Source organism: Mobula hypostoma, chromosome 6 (genome assembly GCF_963921235.1).
Source record: "Mobula hypostoma chromosome 6, sMobHyp1.1, whole genome shotgun sequence".
Taxonomy (NCBI): Eukaryota; Metazoa; Chordata; class Chondrichthyes; order Myliobatiformes; family Myliobatidae; genus Mobula; species Mobula hypostoma.
This window is the reverse complement of record NC_086102.1, coordinates 120,878,920-120,906,666: the sequence shown is the minus strand read 5'-3', so window position 1 is coordinate 120,906,666 and position 27,747 is coordinate 120,878,920. Positions and strand designations below refer to the sequence as shown.

General features: G+C 39.6%; 1 protein-coding gene across 2 annotated transcripts in view; it reads right to left on the bottom strand.

The window, feature by feature from the left end:
* LOC134348350 (sperm-associated antigen 16 protein) overlaps window positions 1-27,747 on the bottom strand; it is an 856,325-nt gene that overhangs the window by 803,461 nt on the left and 25,117 nt on the right. For both annotated transcript variants that reach the window (XM_063051565.1, XM_063051566.1), the window contains exons 3-4: window positions 19,565-19,663; window positions 9,823-9,950 (exon numbers count right to left, since the gene is read on the bottom strand). In XM_063051565.1, the coding sequence (XP_062907635.1) occupies window positions 9,823-9,950; window positions 19,565-19,663 (227 nt within the window). The remainder of the gene's footprint in view (window positions 1-9,822; window positions 9,951-19,564; window positions 19,664-27,747) is intronic.

The following is a 27,747-nucleotide window of genomic DNA, read 5'->3' as shown; positions in this document are numbered from 1 at the left end:
ATTATTAAATTATGGAAAAAGTTACATATTGGCATCACCTTGAGGTAAATCAAAAGAACAGTATGTTGAGAACAATTAAGAATGAGAGTGGTGATATTAAAGGATAATCTTAAGTGTGTTTAAATAAATAGAATCAATTTATCTATAAAATGTTAAAAATAGGTGAAGTGCGGTAAATGTAAACTTGTTTAAAATCAAACAATAAATGAATGTTAACACACAAGATTGTATGTATGAGGAGTATGCAGTAAGTTAAAGCAGTATATGAGGAACGTAGTATTTGATTCATTTCCAAAACATTTGTTAAAGAACCCAAAGCTAATACAATTTTAGATTTAATTCTAATCACTGAGAAGGGAATGCTAAGCAAAGCTTTATTATGGGATTTAGGAATGTAGTGAGCACTTCGGACTTTCAGGCTAGAAAACAAAAAAGAATGCAATAAAATGACTACATTGAAAGTGTTAAATTTCTACATGGTAGTATCAAAATATAAATATTATTAGAACAAAGTGTGGTAGGCAAACATCAAAAGATGCAAACCCTTAAATATTGCCAAGGACAGACAAATTTGATGTGATTAGATAGTTGTAAGACATATGTTTCTAATATTTAGTAGAAATGCAGAATAGAAAATGCCTGGAGATAGGGACAGCAATGTCAAGAAACTGATCAAAGTTGCAAATCAGAATGAGCAAAACACAACTTCATTACAAAGCAGTTAAATCTATGGAGGAGTCTCTTGAAGCTATTTTTCATTATACTGAAGCCAAATACATAGAAACATAGAAACATAGAAAATAGGTGCAGGAGTAGGCCATTCGGCCCTTCGAGCCTGCACCGCCATTTATTATGATCATGGCTGATCATCCAACTCAGAACCCCGCCCCAGCCTTCCCTCCATACCCGCTGACCCCCGTAGCCACAAGGGCCATATCTAACTCCCTCTTAAATATAGCCAATGAACTGGTCTCAACAGTTTCCTGTGGCAGAGAATTCCACAGATTCACCACTCTCTGTGTGAGGAAGTTTTTCCTAATCTCGGTCCTAAAAGGTTTCCCCTCTATCCTCAAACGGTGGCCCCTCGTTCTGGACTTCCCCAACATCGGGAACAATCTTCCTGCATCTAGCCTGTCCAATCCCTTTAGGATCTTATACGTTTCAATCAGATCCCCCCTCAATCTTCTAAATTCCAACGAGTACAAGCCCAGTTCATCCAGTCTTTCCTCATATGAAAGTCCTACCATCCCAGGAATCAATCTGGTGAACCTTCTTTGTACTCCCTCTATGGCAAAGATGTCTTTCCTCAGATTAGGGGACCAAAACTGCACACAATACTCCAGGTGTGGTCTCACCAAGGCCTTGTACAACTGCAGTAGTACCTCCCTGCTCCTGTACTCGAATCCTCTCGCTATAAATGCCAGCATACCATTCGCCTTTTTCACCGCCTGCTGTACCTGCATGCCCACTTTCAATGACTGGTGTATAATGACACCCAGGTCTCGTTGCACCTCCCCTTTTCCTAATCGGCCACCATTCAGATAAGAATCTGTTTTCCTATTTTTGCCACCAAAGTGGATAACTTCACATTTATCCACATTAAATTGCATCTGCCATGAATTTGCCCACTCACCCAACCTATCCAAGTCACCCTGCATCCTCTTAGCATCCTCCTCACTGCTAACACTGCCACCCAGCTTCATGTCATCCGCAAACTTGGAGATGCTGCATTTAATTCCCTCATCCAAGTCATTAATATATATTGTAAACAACTGGGGTCCCAGCACTGAGCCTTGCAGTACCCCACTAGACACCGCCTGCCATTCTGAAAAGGTCCCGTTTATTCCCACTCTTTGCTTCCTGTCTGCTAACCAATTCTCCACCCACACCAATACCTTACCCCCAATACCTTGTGCTTTAAGTTTGCACACTAATCTCCTGTGTGGGACCTTGTCAAAAGCCTTTTGAAAATCCAAATATACCACATCCACCGGTTCTCCCCTATCCACTCTACTAGTTACATCCTCAAAAAATTCTATGAGATTCGTCAGACATGATTTTCCTTTCACAAATCCATGCTGACTTTGTCCGATCATTTCACCGCTTTCCAAATGTGCTGTTATCACATCCTTGATAACTGACTCCAGCAGTTTCCCCACCACCGACGTTAGGCTAACCGGTCTATAGTTCCCCGGTTTCTCTCTCCCTCCTTTTTTAAAAAGTGGGGTTACATTAGCCACCCTCCAATCCTCAGGAACTAGCCCAGAATCTAACGAGTTTTGAAAAATTATCACTAATGCATCCACTATTTATTAGGCTACTTCCTTAAGCACTCTAGGATGCAGACCATCTGGCCCTGGGGATTTATCTGCCTTCAATCCCTTCAATTTACCTAACACCACTTCCCTACTAACATGTATTTCGCTCAGTTCCTCCATCTCACTGGACCCTCTGTCCCTTACTATTTCTGGAAGATTATTTATGTCCTCCTTAGTGAAGACAGAACCAAAGTAATTATTCAATTGGTCTGCCATGTCCTTGCTCCCCATAATCAATTCACCTGTTTCTGTCTGCAGGGGACCTACATTTGTCTTTACCAGTCTTTTCCTTTTTACATATCTATAAAAGCTTTTACAGTCCGTTTTTATGTTCCCTGCCAGTTTTCTCTCATAATCTTTTTTCCCCTTCCTAATTAAGCCCTTTGTCCTCCTCTGCTGAACTCTGAATTTCTCCCAGTCCTCAGGTGAGCCACTTTCTCTGGCTAATTTGTATGCTTCTTCTTTGGAATTGATACTATCCCTAATTTCTCTTGTCAGCCACGGGTGCACTACCTTCCTTGATTTATTCTTTTGCCAAACTGGGATGAACAATTGTTGTAGTTCATCCATGCAACCTTTAAATGCTTGCCATTGCATATCCACCGTCAATCCTTTAAGTGTCATTTGCCAGTCTATCTTAGCTAATTCACGTCTCATACCTTCAAAGTTACCCCTCTTTAAGTTCAGAACCTTTGTTTCTGAATTAACTACATGACTGATGATCCTCTAAGCCTTACCTCTATGTCTGGAAAAAGGATGTAAAGTATTGGGTAATAAAAGCGAGTAACTTTACGAGGAAGAATTAGAAAAGATTAAATAAACTAAATGTCACAATTTTGAAGTGAGTGAAGAATAGAGAGACTCTTTTGTTGTACTTATTTCTTGAAGGAGACAGGACAAGATGAGCTGCTTATGGGATTTTATTAATAGAATCAAGGAAATTATACAAAATTATTTGCTAAGTACTGATTAAGACCACTGGAAATTCTGCCTGTATCATGCCTTTGGAAGACTGTCAGTATCTTAGGAATACAGGGAAAAAGAAACACTAAAATAGGACCAGGAATAAAGAACTATATTAACAGTGAAACCTGAGAAGTTGAGAGTGCTCTCCTTGCAGCTGAAGTTCATTGGAAATTTTACTGACCTGTTAAAGATCATTTATGATTCTGACAGAGTAAATGGGAGAAGGGTCAGTATATGGGCAACATATTTGAGATAGTTCACATAAGAACGAGAGGCAAGAAGAGGAATTTAGCCACCTCCACTCCTCTCATCACCAAGCTGTAGTGATCTGGACGAGAGTGATGGAAGCAGATCAATACATAGGGAAAAATAAGTCAAAGGAAATATGAGTGAAATCAGCAATTTAAGCACAAGGGTTCATACTTAAAAAATTGCCTCACTGAAACAGTGGCTAAATGCATGGAACAGATTGTCAGCAAGCTTGTGGAATAAGGTACATTTATAAGTTCTTTGAATAACATAGCCAGCCCTTCTACTTACTTTCCTGATCAAGCCACTCTGAATTATTTTGTTATCTAAACTGTTCTTCGAGTAAGGTTTTTGTTAAATCTATTATATCATATTCACAATAATAATTTGTTTCTTAAACGTGGATTTTATTCACAGTAAGTTATACATTTTACTTGATCTTATGATAGTAGAGAGAGACTTTAGCTTTGTCTTCCTAATGGTAGTTTGATGAGTGCGGGGGATCTTGTTTTTAAACTTTGAATGGCCTCACTTTAATGTCAAGCTCATGCCCCCTGGTTTGAACTCCATCAGAGAGAAGTTGCTCTCTATCACACTAATGTTTCAATTAGATCATGCATTGACCTTCTAAACAAAAACTTAATCAAAGTTCAAAGAGAATTTATCAAAGTATATATAGTCACTATATACAACACTGAGATTCATTTTCTTGCAGTCATGCTCAATAAATCTAATAAGCATAATAGAATCAATAAAAGACCACATCAACAGGGTGGACAACCAGCGTGCAAAATACAACGAGAAAGGAAACAAAGAAGAAATAATAAATAAATAAACAAACAAACAAACAAACAAACAAGCAATAAATATTGAGAACATGAGATGAAGGATCCTTGAAAGTGAGTCCGTAGGTTGTGGGAACATTTCAATGATGGAGCAAATGAAGTTGAGTGAAGTTATTCCCTTTCATTCAAGAGGCCAATGGTTTAGGGGTAATAATTGTTCCTGAACCTGGAGGTGTGAGTCCTGAAAATCCCGTACCTTCTTCCTCTTGGCAGCAAGAAAGAGAGAGCATAACCTGGGTGATAGTGGTCCCTGGTGATGAATGTTGCTTTCCTGCGACAATGCTGTTTATATGTGCACAATGTGTTGGCGCGTGGCCAAGTGGTTAAGGCATTTGTCTAGTGATTTGAAGGTCCCCAGTTCGAGCCTTGGCTGAGGCAGCATGTTTGTCCTTGAGCAAGGCACTTAACCACACATTGCTTTGTGACGACACCGGTGCCAAGCTGTATGGGTCCTAATGCCCTTCCCTTGGACAACATCGGTGGCATGGAGAAGGGAGACTTGCAGCATTGGCAACTGCTGTTCTTCCATACAACCTTGCCCAGGCCTGCACCCTGGAAACTTTCCAAGGTGCAAATCCATGGTCTCATGAGACTAACGGATGCCTATAGAATGGTGGGGAGGGCTTTACCTGTGATGGACTGGGCCATATCCATTACTTTCTGCTGGATTTCCCATTCAAGGGCAATACTGTTTCCATACCGAGATATGATGCAGACAGTCAAAATACTCTCCACCACTCAGCTATAGAAGTTTGCCAAAGTTTTAGATGTCATGCCAAATCTTTGTAAACTTCTAAGGAAGTAGAGAGGCTGCATACCTGTGTTTTAATTGCACTTACATGCTAGGCCCAGGACAGATCCTCTGAAATCATAACACAGAGGAATATGAAGTTGCTGACCCTCTGCACCTCAGATACCCCAATGAGTACTTCCAGTTTCCTCCTTCTGAATTCAATGCCTTGCTGACCTAGAGTAAGAGTGAATTGTGGCACCACTCAGATTTTCAATCTCCTTCCTAGATGCTGACTTGTCACCATTTTTGATTCAGGCTATGACAATGGTGCCATCAGAAAACTTAAATATGGCATTGGAGCTGTGCTCCAGACTAAGTGAATGGTCCTCATTACAACTTTTTGAGTCCAAATCATTCCAAGTTAACGTATGGAGAAGCATGTATGGCCCTTTACAGTCTAGTATGAAGGAAGAAAAATTGCAGAGTTTGAAACAGTGCAGATATGCAAGACAAATTAAATAAATCCGTCATAGTGTTGATGGACAAGATGGTCTAAATATTAGCTCCTGCACATTAAGATGCATATTCTCTATTGAAGTAGATCTGTTTCTACTACCCTATTATTCAGTACATTTCTGATTTCCATTATATCTTAAAAATGAACATTTCACCTCTTTTTGTTGCTAATTATCACAGATGTGGTTTCTCACTTCACACTTTTCCATCAGAACCCCCTCTCTTAGTCTATCACAGCCCCTAATAATTCAAATGTCTTGATAAAAGATCATCTTGTCTCTGCATGGACCAGGAATCCTTCACTCTTGGTTCCTTTCAGTGAATCTCCTTTATTGAAGGCCAAATTCAAATCTCAATGTTCATCTATCATTCAATTAACTCTTAGCAGATCTGGATCTTAACTCCACTTATCATAATTCAATATCCATAACAACCTTAAAAATACAAATACTGTACATCAGTCTCAGTTTGAAATTCTCCCATTGATTCCTTCCAAGCTCAGCTGCAGGTTTTGGAAGAGAGTACTCCAAATTTTCTGAAAAACACATTCCTGACATCTTCCTTGAATGGCCTAGCTCTAGTTTCAATTTAATGCTGAGATTTAAACTGTATTCTAGTCAGTGATTTATACAAGTTAAACCTAACTTCCTTACTTTTGCTACTTTATGTCCCTACTTATAAAGCAAAGAAGCAAAACATCTTTAACAGCTTTAATGAATATTCCTTCCATCATCTAAGATTTGTTGATGTGAACCCCAGGTCTCTCTAAATATGCATCCCTTTTAGAATTGTTCATTTCCTATGTATGCATGCTTCCTTTCAAGCTTCCTTTCATTTTACATCATTGTGCACTATTCTGTATTGAGTTTCACTGGTCATCAATCTGATATGCTATCAGTCCACCTATAGTCTGCTGAACATCACTTTTGCTGATGAACCTATTCTGTGTTATTAATACTGTAAATCCATTTACAGAATATCAACTACATTTCCCAAATCACCTCTTCCCTCTAACCTCAAACAACATGATCATATTTGTCATACACAATTAGACTTCAGCTCTGTACTGGTTGCCTTTGATTACCTCATGTTTACCCAAATGACAATGATTTTGCATCATACTGTAGTCACCATAAATCTACCCACAACTGAAGCTGTGATGACATGTTTCTTGATTTATTCACAATACTTTTAGACAGAAGCATGACATTTGCAATACTCTAGTCAGCTGCCACCTGACTCTTAGAGTCATTAAGTTGTACGGCACAGAAAATAGCCCTTCAGCCCACTACAAATGTGTTGACCTTTTTACCCATCTACTCTAATTCCATTTGCCCTCTCTAGATCAGTAACTATTTAAGTATCTGTTTGAATGTCTCTTAAATATAGTAATGCATCTGATTTCACCATCTCTTCTGGCAGTAAGAATAACAACTACACTCACAGTAATAAAACTTACCCCTCAAATCGATTTTAAAAATGCTCTCTCACTGTAAATCTTTGCCCTCTTGATATTTCTTCCCTGGATAAACATTCTGGTTATCCACCCCACTCTGAATTTTATACCTCTTTATCAAGTCACTCTGCGACCCCCCCCCCCCACCCCTTGCATCTTCACTCTGAGTAAAACAAAACCAGACTAAATAATTTCTCCCCATAACTTAAATTCTCAAATCAGGCAACATTCTAGTGAATCCCTTCTGTACTCGATTCAGTCACTCAGATCCTTCCTATAGTAGAGTGTAACATACATTTTGGAAAGCTTCAATGTAATGAACAATTAAGTCAATCATGGCACATGTATTCCTCACAACCCTATCTACCTACTTAGCCACTTTCAGGAAACAAAAGACATGAACCCCAAGGTCTTTCTGTTCATCAACACTCAAAATTGAAATGTTCAAAGTACAAAAATAAATTTATTATCAGAGTACCTACATCACCATTACAACCCTGAGTTTTATTTTCTTGTAGGCATACTCAAGAAATCTATATACTAATAACTATAACAGAATCAATGAAAGACTGCCTAACTTGGGTGTTTAGCCAGAGTGCAGAAGGCAACAAATTATAGAAATACAAAAGGAAAGAAATAATAACAATAAATAATTAAGCAATGAATATCATGAACACAAGATAAAGAGGTCTTGAAAGTGAGTCCATAAGTTGTGGGAACAGTTCTGTGATGGGGCAAGTGAAGTTGAGTGAAGTTATTCCCTTTGCTTCAGGAGCCTCATGGTTGAGGGGTAATAACTGATCCTGAACCTGGTGGTGAGAGTCCCATGGCTCCTGTACCTTCTTTCTCATGGCAACAGCGAGAACAGAGCATGTCCTGGGTGCTGGGGTCCCTGATGTTGGATGCTACTTTCCTTTGACAGTTTTGTGTAGACGTGCTCAATGGTGGAGAGGGCTTTATCCATGATGAACTGGGCTGTAGCCACTACTTTTTGTGGGAATTTCTGTTTAGGGGCATTGGTGTTTCTATACCAGGCTGTGATGCAGCCAGTCAATATACTCTCTACTAATATAGAAGTTGTCAAAGTTTTAGATGTCATGCCAAATCTCCACAAACATATAAGGAATTAGAGGCACTGCCGTGCTTTCTTTATAATTGCACTTACATGCTAGGCCCAGGATAGGTCCTCCAAAATGATAACACCAAGAAATTTAAAGTTGCATACCCTCTCCACCTCTGATCCTCTGATGAGTATTAGCTCATGGGCCTCTGGTTTCCTTCTCCTAAGTCAATAATTAGGTCCTTGGTCTTGCTAACATTGAGTAGAAGGTTGTTGTTATGAGAACACTCAGCCAGATTTTCAATCTCCCTCCTCTAGCTGATTCATATCCACCTTTGGTTTGGCCTACAACAGTGGTGATGTCAGCAAACTTAAATATGGCATTGGAGCTGTGCTTAGCCACATAGTCATAAGTTTAAAGCGAGTAGAGCCGGGGTTAAGCACACAGCTTTATGGTATGCCTGTGCTGACGGAGATTGTTGAGTAGATTTTGTTGCCTATCCAAACAGACTGGTGTCTGGAAGTGAGGAAATCAAGGATGCAATTGCACAAGGTGGTATTGAAGCTTATTGATTAGTTTTGAGGGGATAATGGCATTGGACGCTGAGCTAAAGTTGATAAAGAGCATCCTGATGTCTGCATCAGACTGATGAAGCGAGAGGTTAAAGATCTCCAGCCAGTTGATCAACACAACACTCCAGCCAGTTGTTTAGTACTTGACCAGGTAGCCTGTGTGGGCCATATACTTTCCATGGGTTCATCCTCCTGAAGACTGCTCGCACGTCGGCCTCAGAGACTGAAATCACAGGAGAACCTGGGGCTGTCAGAGTTTGAGATGGTTCCTCCATGTTTTGATGGTCAAAGCGAGCTTGGAAGGTATTGAGTTCATCTGGAAGTGAAGCCCTGCTGTCGCTTATGCTGCTCCTCAGTACCCTACCATATACAGTATATGTCCTGTTCTTAAATAATCCCAAAATCCATCACTTCACACTTCCCCAGGATTAAATTCCATTGGCATCATTTTGTCTAACTTTTCATCAGACCTATTTCTTGTTATATTGTGAGAAAACCTACCACACCATTCACGCAACTGCCTACTTTAGTGTCAGATGAAAAATTATTAGTTATTCCTCTTATATTTACATTAATATATATCACAAACAAGAGTCCTGACACTGTTCAGATTAGGCAGTTTTTCTATTTCTTCAAGCACTATTAGACATTAATTATCTCCTCTATCAACTCTTATTCTACCTCAGGTCTATACTACCTCCTGTATCATAGCAGCTTCTTCTTAACAGAGATATGCATTTAGTGCTTCAGCCCACTTACACCCAATATAAAACAAAATGTTATTTTCACAACTGGTGACTATATCTGTATCTTTAACCATTTTATCACACATTTAAAACCTACAGTAATGAAATATACATTGGAGAAAATATGATCAGACTAATGCAGAAGTACATAAAATAGGTGATCCAAACAAAGGTAAATTATATTATTAGTTCAATAGATTATTTAAAAAGTTATGTATCTGTAAATGGACTGCATGGCAAAAGTGATGCTGCACTCAAATGAGGATGATACCATTGGGTTAAATGGGATAATGAGAGGAGCAGAAAAGTTCAAATTTAGTATTATATTTATTTTACAGCACATAATAACCCCATTCTTACCATTCAGTTTGAAAACAGTCAAGTGTTTTTATCATTCCCATCTTGATCAGAAAATTTCTAAAGAAGTCATCGACTACCTCTGGCCTTTGGCAAACTTGGTGCTCGGAAATCAAATTAGATTCCTGGGCCTGTAAACAAAAATGTTGATGTTAGAAAACACGGAGAAATTAATTATGTTCTTAAAAGGCCCGTTCAACCCTAAATCAGGCATCAGGTCAAATATGTGTTAGAAAGCCTCCTGATAATTACCACTTTCACTATTACTCAACTGAAGAACTTGGTACACCTCAACACTGCCTATCTCTCTTCTTTCCTTTTTTGTTATTATGGAGATACAGTGTGGAACAGGCTCTTCTGGCCCAATGAGCCGCACCACCCAGCAACCCACCTACTTATGTAACACTCTTCAATTTACTACAACCAATTAGCCTGATAGCCAGTATGTTGTTGGAATGTGGGGGGAAACTGGAGCACACAGAAAAAACTCACATTTTCACGGGGAGGACATACAAGCTGGAATTGAACTCCAAGCTCCAATGTCCCGAGCTGTAATAGTGTTGCGATAACCGCTACATTATCATGGCGCCATTATGCACATGATATGGATACTGCTCTCAGTAAAAGCATTTATTGTGTTCCCCAATTGCACCTGAACTGTGGTGCAATTGGGATGCACAAAAATAACAATAAACCCCAAACAATAAATCTGGAGATACACAGAGAGAATATTGCATAAAGGATGGCACAATTCCTTCCCCAGAGGATATTCCTTAGTGAGCCAGATGCATTTTTGTGACATGTGGGCACTCAATGCTTACTACTGATAGCTTCTTCCAAATATGTTTAATTATTTGCATTTGAATTTGCTAGCTGCCATAACACGACTCAGTCTGATGTCTCTGAATCTATGGTTCTGAATTCTGTCTACTAATCCAGTAACATAACCACTGCACTACTATTTACTATTATTTAGGCAAGCTGAAGAATATGCTGCAATTGTCATAGAATGACTTGATACTATCCAACAAAACCAAATCTCCACAACCACACTTCCACCTTCTAAGAGGTTCTGACCACCTATTTCTTCCTGTTCTGTAGTTGCCCTTAAACCTTTTGAAAGATTGGGGTGAGTCAGCTTCTTGATCTGCATTACTGTGCAGAAACTCCACACTGGTATTAATTGGGAGTTCAAGAGTTTTGATGCAAAAATGAAAGAGCAATGATACTTTGATGTCAGAATAGTATTTGGAACAGAATCTGAAGAACATTGCCATTAGTTAAGATTAAATCTCACCATGCTATTTGAAGGAAAAAACATATACTTGCCCTTGCCATCATATCTAACCATATAACAATTACAGCACGGAAACAGGCCATCTCGGCCCTTCTAGTCTGTGCCGAACTCTTACCCTATCCTATTCCCACCGACCTGCACTCAGCCCATAACCCTCCATTCCTTTCCTGTCTATATATCTATCCAATTTAACTTTAAACGACAACATAGAACCTGCCTCAACCACTTCTGCCGGAAGCTCATTCCACACAGCTACCACTCTCTGAGTAAAGAAGTTCCCCCTCATGTTACCCCTAAACTTTTGTCCTCTAATTCTCAACCCATGTCCTCTTGTTTGAATCTTCCCACTCTCAATGGAAAAAGTCTAACCACGTCAACTCTATCAATCCCCCTCATAATTTTAAACACCTCTATCAAGTCCCCCCTCAACCGTCTATGCTCCAAAGAATAAAGACCTAACTTGTTCAACCTTCTTCTGTAATTTAGGAGATGAAACACAGGCAAATTAATTAATCATTAATCTATCTGCCGCTAATCTGTTTTAGAATGACAAAATTGATTTTAAAATTCTTAGGGAAAAAGCAAAATAATTTATAATTCTAAAATTCTCTGATTTCATTCCTTTTTATTTTTTTCTTAGAATTCTAGCCATACAACTAACTCCATTTGCCTGCATTTTCTTATACACTGTGTCCTTGGTAGTCAGAATCTCCAGCCCCGCCTTTAAATACCTAACGTTCAAGTGTCATCAGTTCTATTTACGTAGGGAGTTCTCCTCCATAATCCTGACCACAGTTTACATACATTGGCAGACAGTATTCAAGCACTTAAGATACTGCACGATGCCTTCTCCAAACAAGAAACAGTCAATCCCAATGCATTTCCAATTATAGTCGAGAGTTCAGCCAGGATGGTTTGAAGAAAACTCTGCCCAATTACCATTAGCATATAATCTGTATCACCAGAGGTCCCAACACACTAGACCATTGTCATATGGCAATTCTGAACTAAACATGAAACAATGAAGGGTGCTCAATAGTCATGACAGGGCTTGAAGCTATCACCTCTTATAAAGTAAAATCAAGCAACATAAGCAACAACAGAGCCTCACTTGCAGATGAACTCAATGCCTTCTGTGCTCGATTTGACATCAAAACATGGAGGAATCATCACGAACTCTGACAGCCCCAGATGCTCCTGAGATTTCAGTCTCTGAGGCTGACATGCAAGCAGCCTTCAGGGCGATGAACCCATGAAAACTATATCGTCCACACAGGCTACCTGGCCAAGTACTAAACACCTGTGCTGATCAACTGGCTGGAGTGTTCACTATGATCTTTAACCTCGCACCTTGGCAGACTGAGGTTCCCACCTGCTTTAAGTGGACTTCATTTATGCCAGTGCCTAAGAAGAATGTAGTAATCTGCCCCAATGACTATTGCCCAATAGCATTTACATCCACAGTGATGATGTGTTTTGAGAGGGTGGTAATGAAACATATCAACTCCTGCTTGAAAGACAATTTGGATCCAATCTAATTTGCCTACCAGAGCAACAGGTCCACAGCAGATAGCATCTCATCTCATTGGCTCTTCACTAAACCCTGGAACATTCAATGCCATTATCAACTCAAAACTAAACAAGAAGCTACAAGACCTTGGCATCAATACCTCCTTGTACAATTCGATCTTTGATTTCCTCACTTGCAAACTCCACTCTGTTCGGGTTAGCAACAACATTTCTTTCACAATCTCCATCAGCACAGATGCACCACAAGGCTGTGTGCTGAGCCTCCTGCTCTGAATCGCTTTATACTTCTGACTATGTGGCTAAGCACAGCTCCAATGCCATATTCAAGTTTGCCGATGACGCCACTGTCGTAGGCTGAATCAAAGGTGGTGACAAATCAGCACATTGGAGGGAGATTAGAAATCAGGCTGAGTGGTGCCACAACAGCAATCTCTTTCTCAATGTCAGCAAGACTAAGGAGCTGATTATTGACTTCAGGAAGAGGAAACCAGAAGTCCAAGAGCCCATGAATCAGTCCTCATCGGAGGATCAGATGTGGAGAGGGTCACAAACATTAAATTCCTCAGTGTTATTATTTTGGTGGACCTGCCCTGGACCCAGCATCATAAGTGCAATTATGAAGAAAGCAAGGTAGTAGTTCTACCTCCTTAGGAGTTTGTGGAGATTCTGCATGACATCTAAAACTTTAATGAATTTCTATAGATGTGTGGTGGAAAGTACATTGACTGGCTGCATCACAGCCTGGTATGGAAACACCAATACCATTGAATGGAAAATGCTACAAAAATGGTGGACATGACCCAGTCGATCATGGGTAAAGCCTTCCGCACCATTGCGAACATCCACACAAAGTGCGATCACCAGAAAGCAGCATCCATCATCAGGGACAACCACTAAAGCTCATGCTCACTGCCACTCATGCTCTGTTCTTGCAGCTACCATTGGGACAAAGGTACAGGAGCCTCAGAATGCACACCATCAGGTTCAGGAACAGTTATTATCCCTCAACAATCAAGCTTTGAACCAAAGGGGACAAGTTCACTTGCCCCATCAGTGTACTCACTTTCAATGACTCTTCATCTCATGTTCTGGATATTTACCATTTATTTACTTTTTTATTATTATTTCTTTCTTTTTGCATTTGCACAGTTTGTTGTCTTTTGCACACTGGGTGAATGCTGAGGATGGTGTGGTCTTTCATTGATTCTATTATGGTTATTATTCTATTATGGATTTTTTGAGTTTGCCTGTAGGAAAATGAATCTCAAGGTTGTAAAATGTTACTTATAAGTACTTTGATTAAAGAAAAACTTTGAACTTCATGCAACAGCTGAAATACTGCAGTTAAAATCTTTGACTCAATGAAAATCAGTACTCAACTTTTCCTCAGAGCCACTGATATCAGATACAATTTTCCATATCTCTTTTGCTAAATTTCTCTAAGATATATAGTTTTTCAATTCCTGCAGAAACTTTTTGCCCCTTTGAATATATGTAAACAGAAGTCCAAGTAAGCATACTGCTTTCCAGTTAGGCTTTAGAGTTCCCTGGCAGACCTCTAGAAGATGAGAGAAATGCTGATACCTGCCAGACAGTCAATTCCAGTAATCAATTAAACATACAGTATATCAAATTCAAGTTTTTCTTACGTTTGTATAATATTGTATTGTACAACAGTGGCCTTTTGTTTGCTATGAAAAGATAATTTAACCTATTTATACCACTGGAATCACTGTTATTGAATTTGTGCTGCAGACAGAAAAGATGTGCTGGCATTGGAAAGGATCCAGAGGAGGTTCACAAGTGCGATTCCAGGAATGAAAGGGTTATACAAGGAACGTCTGATGGCTCTGGATCTGTACTAATTGGAATTCAGAAGGATGAGGGGGGGGGATCTCATTGAAACCTTTCAAATGCTGAAAGGCCTAGACAGAGTAGATGTGGAAAGGACGTTTCTCATGATGGGAGAGTCTAGGACAAGAGGGCACAGCCTCAGGATAGAGGGATGCCCTTTCAAAACAGAGAAGTGGATAACTTTCTTTAGCCAAAGGAAAATGAATTTGTGGAATTTGTTGCCACATGCAACTGTGGAGGCCAGGTTGTTGGGTGTAATTAAGGTCTTATGGACAGCTTTATCCCATTTGTAAAACTGTTAGTATTTCAATGAATTATACCTTCTATTATGACTCTTTTAATTCATTTGTGATAGCTCACCTCACTGGCCTTTTACCCTATCTGACATAATATGCACATGCAGGAAATTGAAAGGCATTCAGTCCTCAATGCCTGATCTGCTATTCAGTAACTTCTTTCAACATGACATCACTATTCTGCACTCACTCCATATCCCTTTTACAATTCTATGGCAATACAACCCTTTGCATTGAAGAATGTCATAATTATGAGTTATTGATTGGTAGAATCTTAGGAAAAAAAAAGAAGAAATTGCCCAGTTCTCCCTCTCACTTATTTGTATCTTGCAATTTGACAGTCTCATTAACCAAAGGGAAATTTTCTCATTCAAAAGCTGGTTGCTTCCTGGTTTAAGATGACCTAATATAGTTCTTCACCTATACAATTCATTAATGAGCTGGAACATTAAACAAGAAAAAAAAGAGTACATCCCATTTTAAAAATAAATCCTGGCATTGTTAAACGAGCTTTACATATGATTCTAGAATTTCTACTGTACTCATTACAAAAAGCTAGGGAGATACTCTGGTAGATGTGAAGTGAGTATCAAAACACCAGCATTTGGCATGTGTAACCAGCATTTACCCTCGGGGGTGGGGGGTAACCTTTTGTGTACGGAGCTATTCAATACTGTTGGGAGAAATCCTTTCAGCAAAGGAGACAAGGTGCCAAGGAATATGGCAAGTAGCTTACTTAACTAGTTGGTCTCCTATTGTAGTTCTGTATCAGGGATGAAATGTTGATTGATAACAGTATATTTCTATGTGGAAACTTACCCAAAATGCACGCTGAAACAACATTAACAAAACTGATTTCCATCCAGGTATGTATAAGATACTTAGCTATGAAATTTAAAGATACTCAACAAAATAAGCTAAACATCATGTGATATAATTTGTGCCTCAATAGTTACACCAGTGGTCAGTAATAATCTCCTGATAGCATTTATACCATAAGACCATAAAACATTACAATAAGAGCAGAATTAGGCCATTCAGTCCAATGATCCTGCTCTGCCATTTCATAATGGCTGATTTATTATCCCTCTCAACCCCATTCTCTTGCTTTCTCCCTGTAATATTTGATGCCTTGACCACTCAAAAAACTATCAACCTCTGCTTTAAATACACCCAATGACTTGGCTTCCCCAGTCATTTGTGCCAATGAATTCCACAGATTCACTATACTGTACTCTGGCTAAAGACATTCCTCCTCATCTCTGTTCTAAATTGACATCCCACTATTCTCTGGTTGTGCCTTCTGATCCTAGACTCCTGCCACTATAGGAGTCATCCACATCCACTCTATTTAGGCTTTTCAATATTTAATAAGTTTCAATGAGGTTTCCCCTCATTCTTCTAAACTCCAGTGAGAACAGTCCAGAGCCATTAAACACTCCTCATACAGGACGTTAGCCCTTTCACTCCTGGCACAAACAAGAAAAAAATTGCAGACGCTAGAGATCCAAGCAACACCCACAAAATGCTGGAGGAACTCAGCAGGCCAACCAGCACTTACAGAAAAGAGTACAGTCAGCATTTTGGGTCAAGGCCCTACAGCACGACTAGAGAAAAATAAGATAAGGAGTACAGCTGAAAGGTGGGAGGAGGAGAAGGAGAAACACAAGGTGATAGGTGAAACCTGAAGGGGGAGGGGGTGAAGTAGAGAGATGGAACGTTGATTGGTGAAAGCGATACAGGGCTGGAGAAAGGGGAGGCTGAAGAGAGGTAGAAGACAATGGAAGAAAGAAAAGGTGGGAAGGGGCATCAGAGGGAGGCGATGGGCAGCAAAGAGATAAGGTGAGAGAGGGAAAAAGGAATGGTGAATGGTGGGGGGGGAGAAGAAATGGCTATTACTGGAGGTTTAAGAAATTGATGTTCATGCTGTCAGGTTGGAGGCTCCCTCTGGTGCTCTGCACCCCCCCTCCCCCGCCTTTTCTTTCTTCTATGGCATTCTGTTCTCTCCTATCAGACTCACCCTTCTCCAGCCCTGTATCTCTTTCACCAGTCAACTTCCCACCCCCCCACTCCTGGTTTCACCTATCACCTTGTGTTTCTCCCTCTTCCCCACCCCCTCCCCACCTTTTAACTCTACCCCTCATCTCTTTTTTTCTCCAGTCCTGCTGAAGGGCCTCGGCCCAAAATGTCGACTGTACTCTTTTGCATAGATGCTACCTGGCCTGCTGAGTTCCTCCAGCATTTTGTGTTTGTTCCTTTCATTCCTGGAAACATTGTCATGAACTTCCTCAGGACCCTCTCTGATGGCAACACATCTTTTCTTTGATAAGGGCTCAAAAGCTGCTCACAATAATCCAAGTGCAATCTGACCGATGCCTTATAAAGCCTCAATACTATATCCTTGCTTTTATATTGTAGACCTCTTGAAATGAGTGTCTACATTGTATTTGCCTTTCTTACCACTGACTCGAACTGCAAGTTAACTTTTTTTGGAATCCTGCGTGATGACTCCTAAGACTCTCTGATTTTTGAATTTTCCCTCCATTTAGAAAATAGCTTATACCTTTATCCCTTCCACCAAAGTGCATGACCATACACTTCTCTACATTGTATTCCATGTTCCACTTCTCTGCCATTTTCCTAATCCATCTAAATCCTTGTGCGGACTTCGTACTTTCTCAGCACTACCTGTCTCTTCACCTTGCTTTGTATCATCCACAAATTTGGTCAAAAAGCCATCATTTCCATCATCCAAATCATTGATATATAACATGAAAAGAAGTGGTCCCAACACCGATTTTTGTGGAACACCTCTGGCAGCCAACCAGAAAAGGCCCCCTTAATTTCCACACTATTCCTCCTACCAGTCAGCTAATCTTCTATCCATGTTAATATCTTTCCTGTAATACCTCGGACATTTATCTTATTAAGAGGCCTCACGTGTGGCACTTTGTCAAAGGCCTCTGAAAATCAAAGTATACAACATCCACTGACTCTTCTCCTTAAAGAGTGGCGTGACATTTGCAATTTTCCAGTCCTCTGGAAACATTCCAGAATCTGGTGATTCTTGAAAGATCATTACTAATGATCTTTTCAGCTACCTGATGGGGTGTAGTCCATCTAATCCAGATGATTTATCTACCTTCAGACCTTTCAACTTCCCAAGCATCTTCTGCTTAACAATATCAACTACACTCACTTCTATTCCTTGATACTCTCAAATTTCTGGCAAACTGCTAATGTCGTCCACAGTAAAAACTGACACAAAATACTTGGTAAGTTTGTCCATTATAAAGTATTCAAGAATTACTCCTTATAACCCTGAGAAATAACTTTCACTGAAAACATGTGAAGAAACTACAGTAAAAGAGGATCACCACCTATTGGATTTCAACACTATTAAGAAATCAATCGTCCAGAGCTCAATATTCTTCTGTATGAGGAATATAATGCATAGACCACTAATATCATTGACATAATAGTTACATGTTGTAAGTCTGATACAGGAGCTATCATCAAAAAGGCAACTAATTTCCATGCTAGATGAAATTGAAATGTTTTTGTAAAAAATCTGAGCTTTGAGCCAGTTAAAATTGCAGGGCAAATATCACCAATCTATAATAAAGAATTTATTAACCAGGCAAACTGAAACTACTGCTAATTGGAATGCAGTTTCCTATGCAAGAAAATTGGTCTTTCAGTCAAAGAGGTATTGAGCTGGAAAGATGATGGAGTCTATTATTAAGCATGAGGATTCAAGGACCATACTTGGAGAACTGTGAGCAGTTTTGGGCCCCTTATCTAAGAAAAGATGTGCTGCCATTAGAGAGGTTCCAGAGGAGGTTTATGAGAATTATCCCAGGAAATAAAGGGTTAACATATGAAGAGCATTTATTGGCTCTGGGCCTATACTCGTTGGAGTTCAGAAGAATGAGGGCGGATCTCATTGAAACCTATTGAATATTGAAAGGCCTAGATACTGTGGATGTGGAGACGATGATTCCTATAGTGGGGAGAGTCTAGGACGAGAGAGGACAGCCTCAGAATAGAGGGAAATCCATTTAGAACAGGGATGAGGAAATTTTTTTTTAGGCAGAGGGTGGTATTCATTGCCACAGACGGCTTGTGCAGGCCAAGTCATTGGGTATATTTAAGATGGAGGTTGATCAGTTCCTTATTAATCAGGGCATCAAAGGTTATGGGGTGAAGGCAGAAAATAGGTTTGAGAGGATAATAAATCAGCCATGATGGAAAGGGAAAGCAGACTCGATGGACTGAATGGCCTAATTCTGCTTCTGTGTCATGTCTTATGATATGTGGAGAACTGTGAGGTACACTCAACAACAGTAAAGGTCTAACTCAACAATTTCTAAAAGGCTTGCACAACACTGGTAAACTCTGATGAATGAAATGCATGGGGTAAGGAAGACTTTGGTCTGGGAGCAAGTGGATGGGACTAGGCAGAATATCAGTTCAGCATATACGAGATGGGGCGTAGGGCCTATTTCTGTTCTGCAGTGCTCTATGACTCCACATACACTAGTTCCTCCTTTTTGAACAGCAATTTACTTGAAGTACAAGCAGACCCCGTAAACTTTCAGCAAAGAATATTTACTTATAGAATGTATGTTTCTTTTAATTGATACAAATCCATATAAAGGTCTTTAGCAATCAAAATACATAGGAATTACTTGAATTGCAGTCTGGCATCTATACCAATCTACAGGTATTTGTGAATTTAAGTTAATGCAAATAAAAAACATCTTACTGCTGCTTTTAAATCCTCATTCTGTTCCTCTATTGTTTTCATAATACTCTCCAAATTTTCATCTCCTTCTGAGATACTCAAGTCATCATCAGGAGCAATCTGAGCAAAACATAATAAAAACAGAACAATGTTGAAAGAAAAATTGCATTATTTATAATAATGCTTTATTTCAGCACAGTTTCAGCTACTTACAAGTAATGCCTTACAAATCCCAAACTCTCAGCATTTTAAGATTAGTCAAATACTTTTGCCTACATGTTGGTCCACCTTCTTTAATACAAGAGATTCTATAGACGCTGAAAATCTAGAATACACACAAAATGAAGGAAGAAATCAGCAAATCAGGCAGCATTTAAGATTGTTTAATGTCATTTCCTGTATACAAGTGTAAGGAGAACAAAGTAATTGTTACTCTGGATTCGATGCAGCACAAAAAAAAACACAAAAGATAAAGAGTACAATAATAATAATAAAACACACAATAAATATAAATTATATAAGATAGCTTATATACGTAGATTGATTGTTCGTCCGTAAAGAGGTGTTAGGCTATACATAAGGTGCCTAATTGAGAATAATAAAGTAGTGGTGGAGTTAGTGGGTGGAGTTTTTGATTAGTCTTACCACTTGGCAAAACAGTTTTTGAGTTTGATGGTCCTGGCATGGATACTACGTAGTCTCCTCCCTGGTGGATACAAGACAAACAGTCCATGAGCAAGGTGTGTCGGGTCCTTTACGATGTCACTGGTCCTTTTCATGCAATCTTTCCGTATACATGTCATTGATGGTGGGTAAACTTGTGCCAGTGATGCTTTTGGCAGTTTTGACTGCTCGTTGTAGAGCCTTCCTGTCTGCCACAGTGCAGTTTCCTTGTCAAGCAGTGATGCAACTTGTTAGGATGCTCTCAATTGCACGTCTGTAGAATGATGTGAGTATGAATGTTTCAAAGTCCAGCTGGCTTTACTCTCCTCACAAAGTATAAGTGTCGGTGAGCTTTCTTGACCAAGTAGGATGTGTTCTGAAACCATGAAAGGTTGTGTGTGATGTGCACTCCCAAGAGTTTGAAACTGCTTGCAGTTTCCACTGCTGTGCCACCGATGAAAAGGAGGATGTGAGTGGTGCAAGTTCTCCTGAAATCCACAACTATCTCCTTTGTCTTGTTAACATTAACGAAGGGGTTTTTTGACCGGTACCAAGCCTCAAACTCTTCCACCTCCTCTCTGTAGGCCTCATCATTGTCGGTGATGAGACCCACCACTGTCGTGGCAGCAGTGAACTTGACAATGTAATTTCTTGGGTGTTTGGTCATGCAGTCATATTTGAGTAGGATGTACAGCAATGCGCTCAGCACACAGCCCTGGAGGCACCTGTGTAGAGGATGATGGGGAGGGAGGAGCAGGTCTGAGGGCTATTCATTAGGAAGTCCCACACCCAGTTGCACTGTAGTGTCTTTGGGCCAAGGAGTTGGAGTCTGTTCACCAAGGTTTGTGAGACAATAGTATTGAATGCCGAACTGAAATCCAGAACACACATAGGTGCCCTTGTTTCGATGTTCGCACTGAGACTCTTCACCAGGACAGGAAAGCCAGAGTAAAGAGATGGGGGGGGGGGGGAGGCGAAGGGAAGGAATTCAAGCTGGCAGTAAAGAGATGGGGGGGGGCGAAGGGAAGGAATTCAAGCTGACAGTTGACAGGTGAGACCAGTTGAGGGGGAATGTGGGTGTGTGGGGGAGGGGACATGAAATAAAAAGTTGGGAGGGAAGGACAGGTGAAGAGGTAAAGGGATGAAGATGAAGTAATCTAATAAGAGAAGACGGAGGACCATGGAAGAAAAGGGAAGGAGGAGGGTAACCAGAGGCAGTTAATAGGTAGCTGAGGAAAAGAGAAGAGAGAAGAAAGAAGTGTAATCAGAATGGGGAATGGTGTAAGACAGAAGGGGAGAAATTACCATAAGTTAGAGAAATAAAATTACATGCCATATGTTTGGAGGCTACCCAGACAAAATATGAGGTGTTGCTCCTCCAAACTAGTTTGGCTTTGTCATGGCAGCTGAGGAGGTCATGGACTCATGCCATCAGGTTGGAGCTACCCAAATAGAATATGAAGTACTGCTTCTCCAAACTGAGTTTGGCCTCATCTCCATTTTCCATAGGGTTTCTCTACCACCCTCCACTTTCCATAGCGATTGCACACTACATGATTCCCTGTCCGCTCATCCCTCCCCACTGATCTCCCTCCTAGTACATATCCCAGCAAGCATAACAAATACACCTGTCCCTACACTTCTTCCCTATCATTCAGGGCTTTAAACAGTCCTTGCAGGTGATGCGACATTTCACCTGCAAATCTTTCAGGGTCATCTATTGTATTCAGTGCAGCCTCTTCTATATCAGTTGGATCTGACGTAGATTGGGGACCGCTTTGTCAAGCATCTATGTACTGTCCATCACAAAAGGCAGGATCTCCCAGTGGGCACTGACTTCAATTCGACTTCCCATTCTGACATGTCTATCTATTGCCAAACTCAGGTTGGAGTAGCAACACCACATAGACTGGGTAGCCTCCAAACTGATGGTATGAACATCAATTTCTCAAACTTCCAGTAATATCTTCTCCCTCCCCCTTCTTCCTTATTGCATTGCCCACCCTGGATACCCTCTCACCTCCCCATCGCCTCCATCTAGTTCTCCTCCTCCTCCCCTTTCTTCCATGGTCCACCATCCTCTCTTATCAGACTCCTTCTTCTTCAGCCCTTTATCTCTTCCACCAATCCCTCCCAGCTTCTTACTTTATTCCCTCTCCCACCCAACCATCTGATCTCACCTATTACCTGCCAGTGCATTCCACTCCATAGATGCTGCCTGACTTGCTGAGCACCTTCTTTAATATATCTTTCTCTTAACCCCGAAAGGATAATCAGTAGCTTTTATTTTACTCCATGAGCATTTAAAGTAGGAAAATAGTGATTCTTTGATTTTAGATGAAGCAAGTTGTTTCCGTTACTTGAGGAGATGCAAATATGTTTCTTTCCCTGTTTCATAACAAACAGTTTACACTCACTGCTGTTCCCACAGAAAATGATAAGCATTTTAAAACACTCTTTACAAGCAATTCTAAACATATGAAGAGCTCACCCACCACCTCAAGCACAACTAGGTGCGGATGCAGAGTACTCCAGATAGTTTTCGAAGCTCTGTAGCCAGAATGCAAACAGGCAAAAAGATTATGCTTATTTTAAAGAAAATCCAAATAGATTTTCATAAATTTCCTTCTACTAAAATGTTAAATACGTGGAAATAAAGGCACTCTACAACACGAGGGGTGATTGATAAGTTCAAGGCCTACAGTAGAAGGAGTCAATTTTAGAAAACCTAGCACATTTATTTTTCAACATAGTCCCCTCCTACATTTACACACTTAGTCCAGCTATCGTGGAGTATATGGATCTTGGACATCCAAAAAGTGTCCACAGCAGGGGTGAGTAATATGGCTTGAGGTAGAAGGAGAAGAGTTATACAGCTCTCGTTACATGCACATGCAGGTCAACTCTTTGAGTGATTACGCAGAAAGTTTGAAGTTAATAACTCATCAGTTAATAACCCATCAGGGGTGATTGATAAGTTTGTGGCCTACAGTAGAACGACGTGAGTTATTAACTTCAAACTTTCTGCATAATCACTCAAAGAATTAAACTGCATGTGGATATAACGAGAGCAGTATAACTCATCTCCTTCTATCTTAGGCCATGAACTTATCAATCACCCCTGCTGTGGACACCTTCTGGAGGTCCAAGATCCGTATGCTCCACGACCGCTGGACTAAGTGTGTAAATGTAGGAGGGGACTATGTTGAAAAATAAATGTGCTAGATTTCCTAAAATTGACTCTTTCTACCTTAGGCCACAAACTTATCAATCACCCCTCGCATTTCCCTTCCACTTTCAGATTTCACTTTTATAACAAAAATACTAAAATCCAAATAACTCTACATTTTTCAAGTATATTAAACAGTTAACACTTTTGTCACAGGACTACGTAATCTTGCATGAACATCTTTGGTTAGCAGTTGATTAGAATAAATTCCTTGACGTTACATTCCTTCAGGATAATCAGACACACAGGGCTTTTTTTAAATATGCAAACCTTACAATTTTGGATTTGGATCTAGTGTGTACGATGGACTTAGCTTTATTTAATGAAACATACACAGAATGATATTATAATCATGATCATGAAAGCAATCACATTTTTATGTCCGAGTATACATCACTTTCTAACACAATATTTTTAACCATCCTACTATTGATGGGAAATAATGAGATAAATTTTGCTGAGAAGTATTACATATAGGCCCCCACTATTAAGAATTCATACAAACATGGATTTTTTAAATTTGCTAGCCAATCTGCATCAATTTCACAACTGTATTCTGAATTTGAAGTCCTCTTATAGTCCAGTCGTTGTGAGCAAAGTTGTATTTTCCCAATGGATATACTGTGCAGTCTGCTGCAATACAAAAAGCATGTTCGATATGGTACAGGCGCAGGAACTTCATCACTTTCATAAAGAGAAACAATTGCAAGGGAAGAAATATTAAGTGATTTAGATAGCTTAAAGTTAAATACTCTCAACATTTTTGACTTTAAATCTAGTACATGAAGTTTATGTGGAAGGAGAAGGGGGGACTACTTGATGCCTCAGATCAACTTAACAGAATGTTGTGGGAGGAGTTAAAAGTGATAATACTGGAGAGAAATAATGAAAAAGAGAAACATCAGAAGTCAGAAGAAGCTGGGGGAAGGGTGGAATATGAAACATCTTTTCCTAGCAATTAGATTTCAGTACTTATCCTAGTAAGCAGCACATTCTCTATTTTCTTTTTGGATTAAATTCCTCATCCGACAAACAGTAATGCTGTTAACTTTTTGAATGAATTACTCATTCTACAAAATAGTCTACATTAGATAACAGAATCTATCTATATTTGAGCTTTGCAAACCCACTGATTTTCTTTTATTTCTTCTGACAATTCAACTCTCTTACATAGGTTAAGTATTTGAGCAAAGATCTGACAAAATGAATATGGAAAAATGTGAATCAATTTGTAGGCTACTTTCATAACTAATTTCCTAACTATCTTTATGTGTTAGCAAATTTAGCAATAATCCTTCCACTTCAGTCATCCAAGTCATTTATATCAACTGTTAAAAAAACAACCACTTTGGCAGAGTATACATGGCGTCTTACTAACCAGAAATGAGGAGCATTTCTGGGCTCATTTTCAGGAAATATGTCTGGGAGCCTGGGAAAGGTGGTCATGAGTGTGCATTTGAGTCGGCCATCATAATTCACAGATTTAGCACTATTGTGAAAACATTGAAGATAAAACATAATTCAAAGATAACTACCAATGAAACAGGAAGGCTGAAGATTGGACATTTAAACATTAATTAAAGAAAGGCAATGAATGGGAAAGTGGAATGCAGGAGAGAGAGAAACAAAGAAAGAATAGCTTAAATAGGCAAGAAAAAAGTAAAATATTAGCTAGAATTAATGTAGACCCCTCACAGATTGGGATAAGGGAAATTAGATTGTGGGATACCACTGGCTTCCCAATAATCAGTAGCAGCTAGACAAACATATGCAGGCACATTACAGAAAGATGTAAAGGTAACAGGATTTTTGTGGGGATGATTTTAAATTCCATATTATTGACTGGGATTCCCTTCCTGCCAGGGGCTCAGATGGGGAAGAAAGTGTTTGGGATATACAGAAAGGTGTCTTGAAACAATGTCTTGATAATCCAACTAGGAATTGAGCCATGCTAGATTTTTATTGGGGAAGGAGTCAGAATGATTTAAATTTCACCGGGTTGGGGGGACAAGTGAGCATAATTCTTTAATTTTTAAGATAGGTAAGGATAAGACTGGCCCTTGAGTGCATGTTCTAAATTGGGGTGGTGTGGGGGAGGTGTTGGAAGAAACTAATTAGAGCACTACTTTTCAGAAAATGCAGGAAGTAGATTGCGGCAGTTGTTTGAGAGTAAATCAATATCTGAGATGCGGGAGTCTATTGAAGGCCAATTAAATGAAATTGGAATCATGCTTGACCAAACTGCTAAAGGTTCTCAAACTTGCAATCGGCAGGACAGGAGTTCAGCAGCCGATGTATTTGCCCTTTCTGAAGGCACTTGATATGGTTCCACACATGAGATAATTGAATATAATGAAGTGCTTTTTCACCTTTCAATGAGATCGATGGGCATGGTGCAGTGATATCAGCTTCTCAACATCAGGCTGTCTCAGATTTCCACATTCAGTAATTTGCAGTTGATGTTTCGTTGCTTTGAAAGAAGTTGGGCAACTGCACTTAAGCCACTAAATATGATGTTGGAAAGGCAATAAAGAACACCTTGATCTTTTCTACAGTGCAAGATAGTATGCAAAGATTTCATTCTGCAACCTAAAGTTTTGAAATGATTTTTTGAACCTCAGCTTCAGCTCAAAGTCACTTTGTAAAGAAATCTTACGCCCTTCCTGTTAGTTCCTCATTACAAGATTCAGAAATGGATTTATTACTCCATCTGGAACTTGGATCAAGAAAAGATCCTGAACTCTCTCTCAGTTTCAAAATGTACATAAAAGCATCTCAGGTAGTTTTCTTTTGAGAACCATCTGACTTCTGTGTGCAATGGCAAGTGTTCAAACTGTTCATCATTTTCAATACAAAGCTCTCAAAATAATCAGGATTTGAGAGCATGGAACTTGTTTTTATTTACTGCTGTGATAACAGTATTTAATGGTTTGTGCAGCCAATTACATAGGATTTTCTGTGACAAGATATTGTCTGTGAGTTACACAGATGGTAAATACGCTAGCTACAGCCTTTTACAAGAAAGTAATAATTCCATGGCGGCATCCTATTATTGATGGCGCCGATCTGTTGCACAAGCAAGAATGTTGGTGAGTGGAATGTCATTCTCTTTGAAAAATTGCTCAGCATCCCTAAGTATTGACTACCCCTTTATAGCTGTTTCTAGTCCCCTTGCAAACAACTCTTGAACCATACTTTCATCTTTTATGAAGCAAACATAACCAAGAAGCAAAGATTCATTGCCTGGCAAAGATGGCTCATCCAAGTGCAAAGCAAATTCTGTTGTTCTAAGTACGTTGTACAATGAGTCTTCCACATTCTCAGACATTTCATCTATTCGTCTTTGAACAGAGTTGTCACTGAGTGGAATCACTTTAATTATTTGGTCTGGTAATTTATGCAAAACTGTATTCAGAACTTCCCTTACTGCCAGCAGAATCAGTTCTTCTCTAATTGTATGGGGCTTTACAGATTTAACAATGAGTAATAAAATGTTATATGAAGCATGTAGACCATCACAGTTTTGTTGTGAAGTACTGGCAAATATGTTTTGAAGTGCTCTCCATTTCTGAAAGTTTTCACAAGGTGACTGAAAATAAGCCAAGTTCTTGTTTGCTTTATTAGAGTGTATTCTCTTCAAATGTTCAAGGAGCCTGACACTTTTATTGACTCATTTGAAAAACACTTTTTCACATAATAGACACATTGGCTGTTGGTTGCTTGGTGCAGGCATAGATCCATATTTCAGGTACTCCACACTATACTGTCTGCACTTCTTTTTTGTTTGGTCTGCTTCTGCCATTTTCATTATGGATTAATGATCTCAGTCAATCGTCTTTTGGTTAAGTCCAACCTAAAGTGCTGCGATCAATAAAGGGGAAAGTTTTGATATCAACAAAACTTGGGCAATACCTGACTCTCTGCCTGAAAGTACATAAAGTAGGGCAGCAATACTTTGGTTAGGCCATGGGCAAGAGAAATGCAGTCAAGACATTCAAAAGGGCAGGTTCTGAGCTTCGCCCCATTGAATGCCATACCCTAATTCACAGGAGTTGCATCACTGTATGATTAAACAATGGCAATCATACTTGCAAACACTACAGTAGTGACTGGCAATAGTTCACAGACCCAGAAATAACAGGATTTTGTCAGTCCAGATTTCTCATGATATGCCAAATACAGAAGTGTCACATTCCTTTTCAACAACTATAATGCACTTTGAGCAAAGTCTATGAGAACGGTGGGTTAGCAAGAGATGAGGTGATCTATGTAATGAATTATAAGGCACTGAGGACCAAACGCTTATAATAAG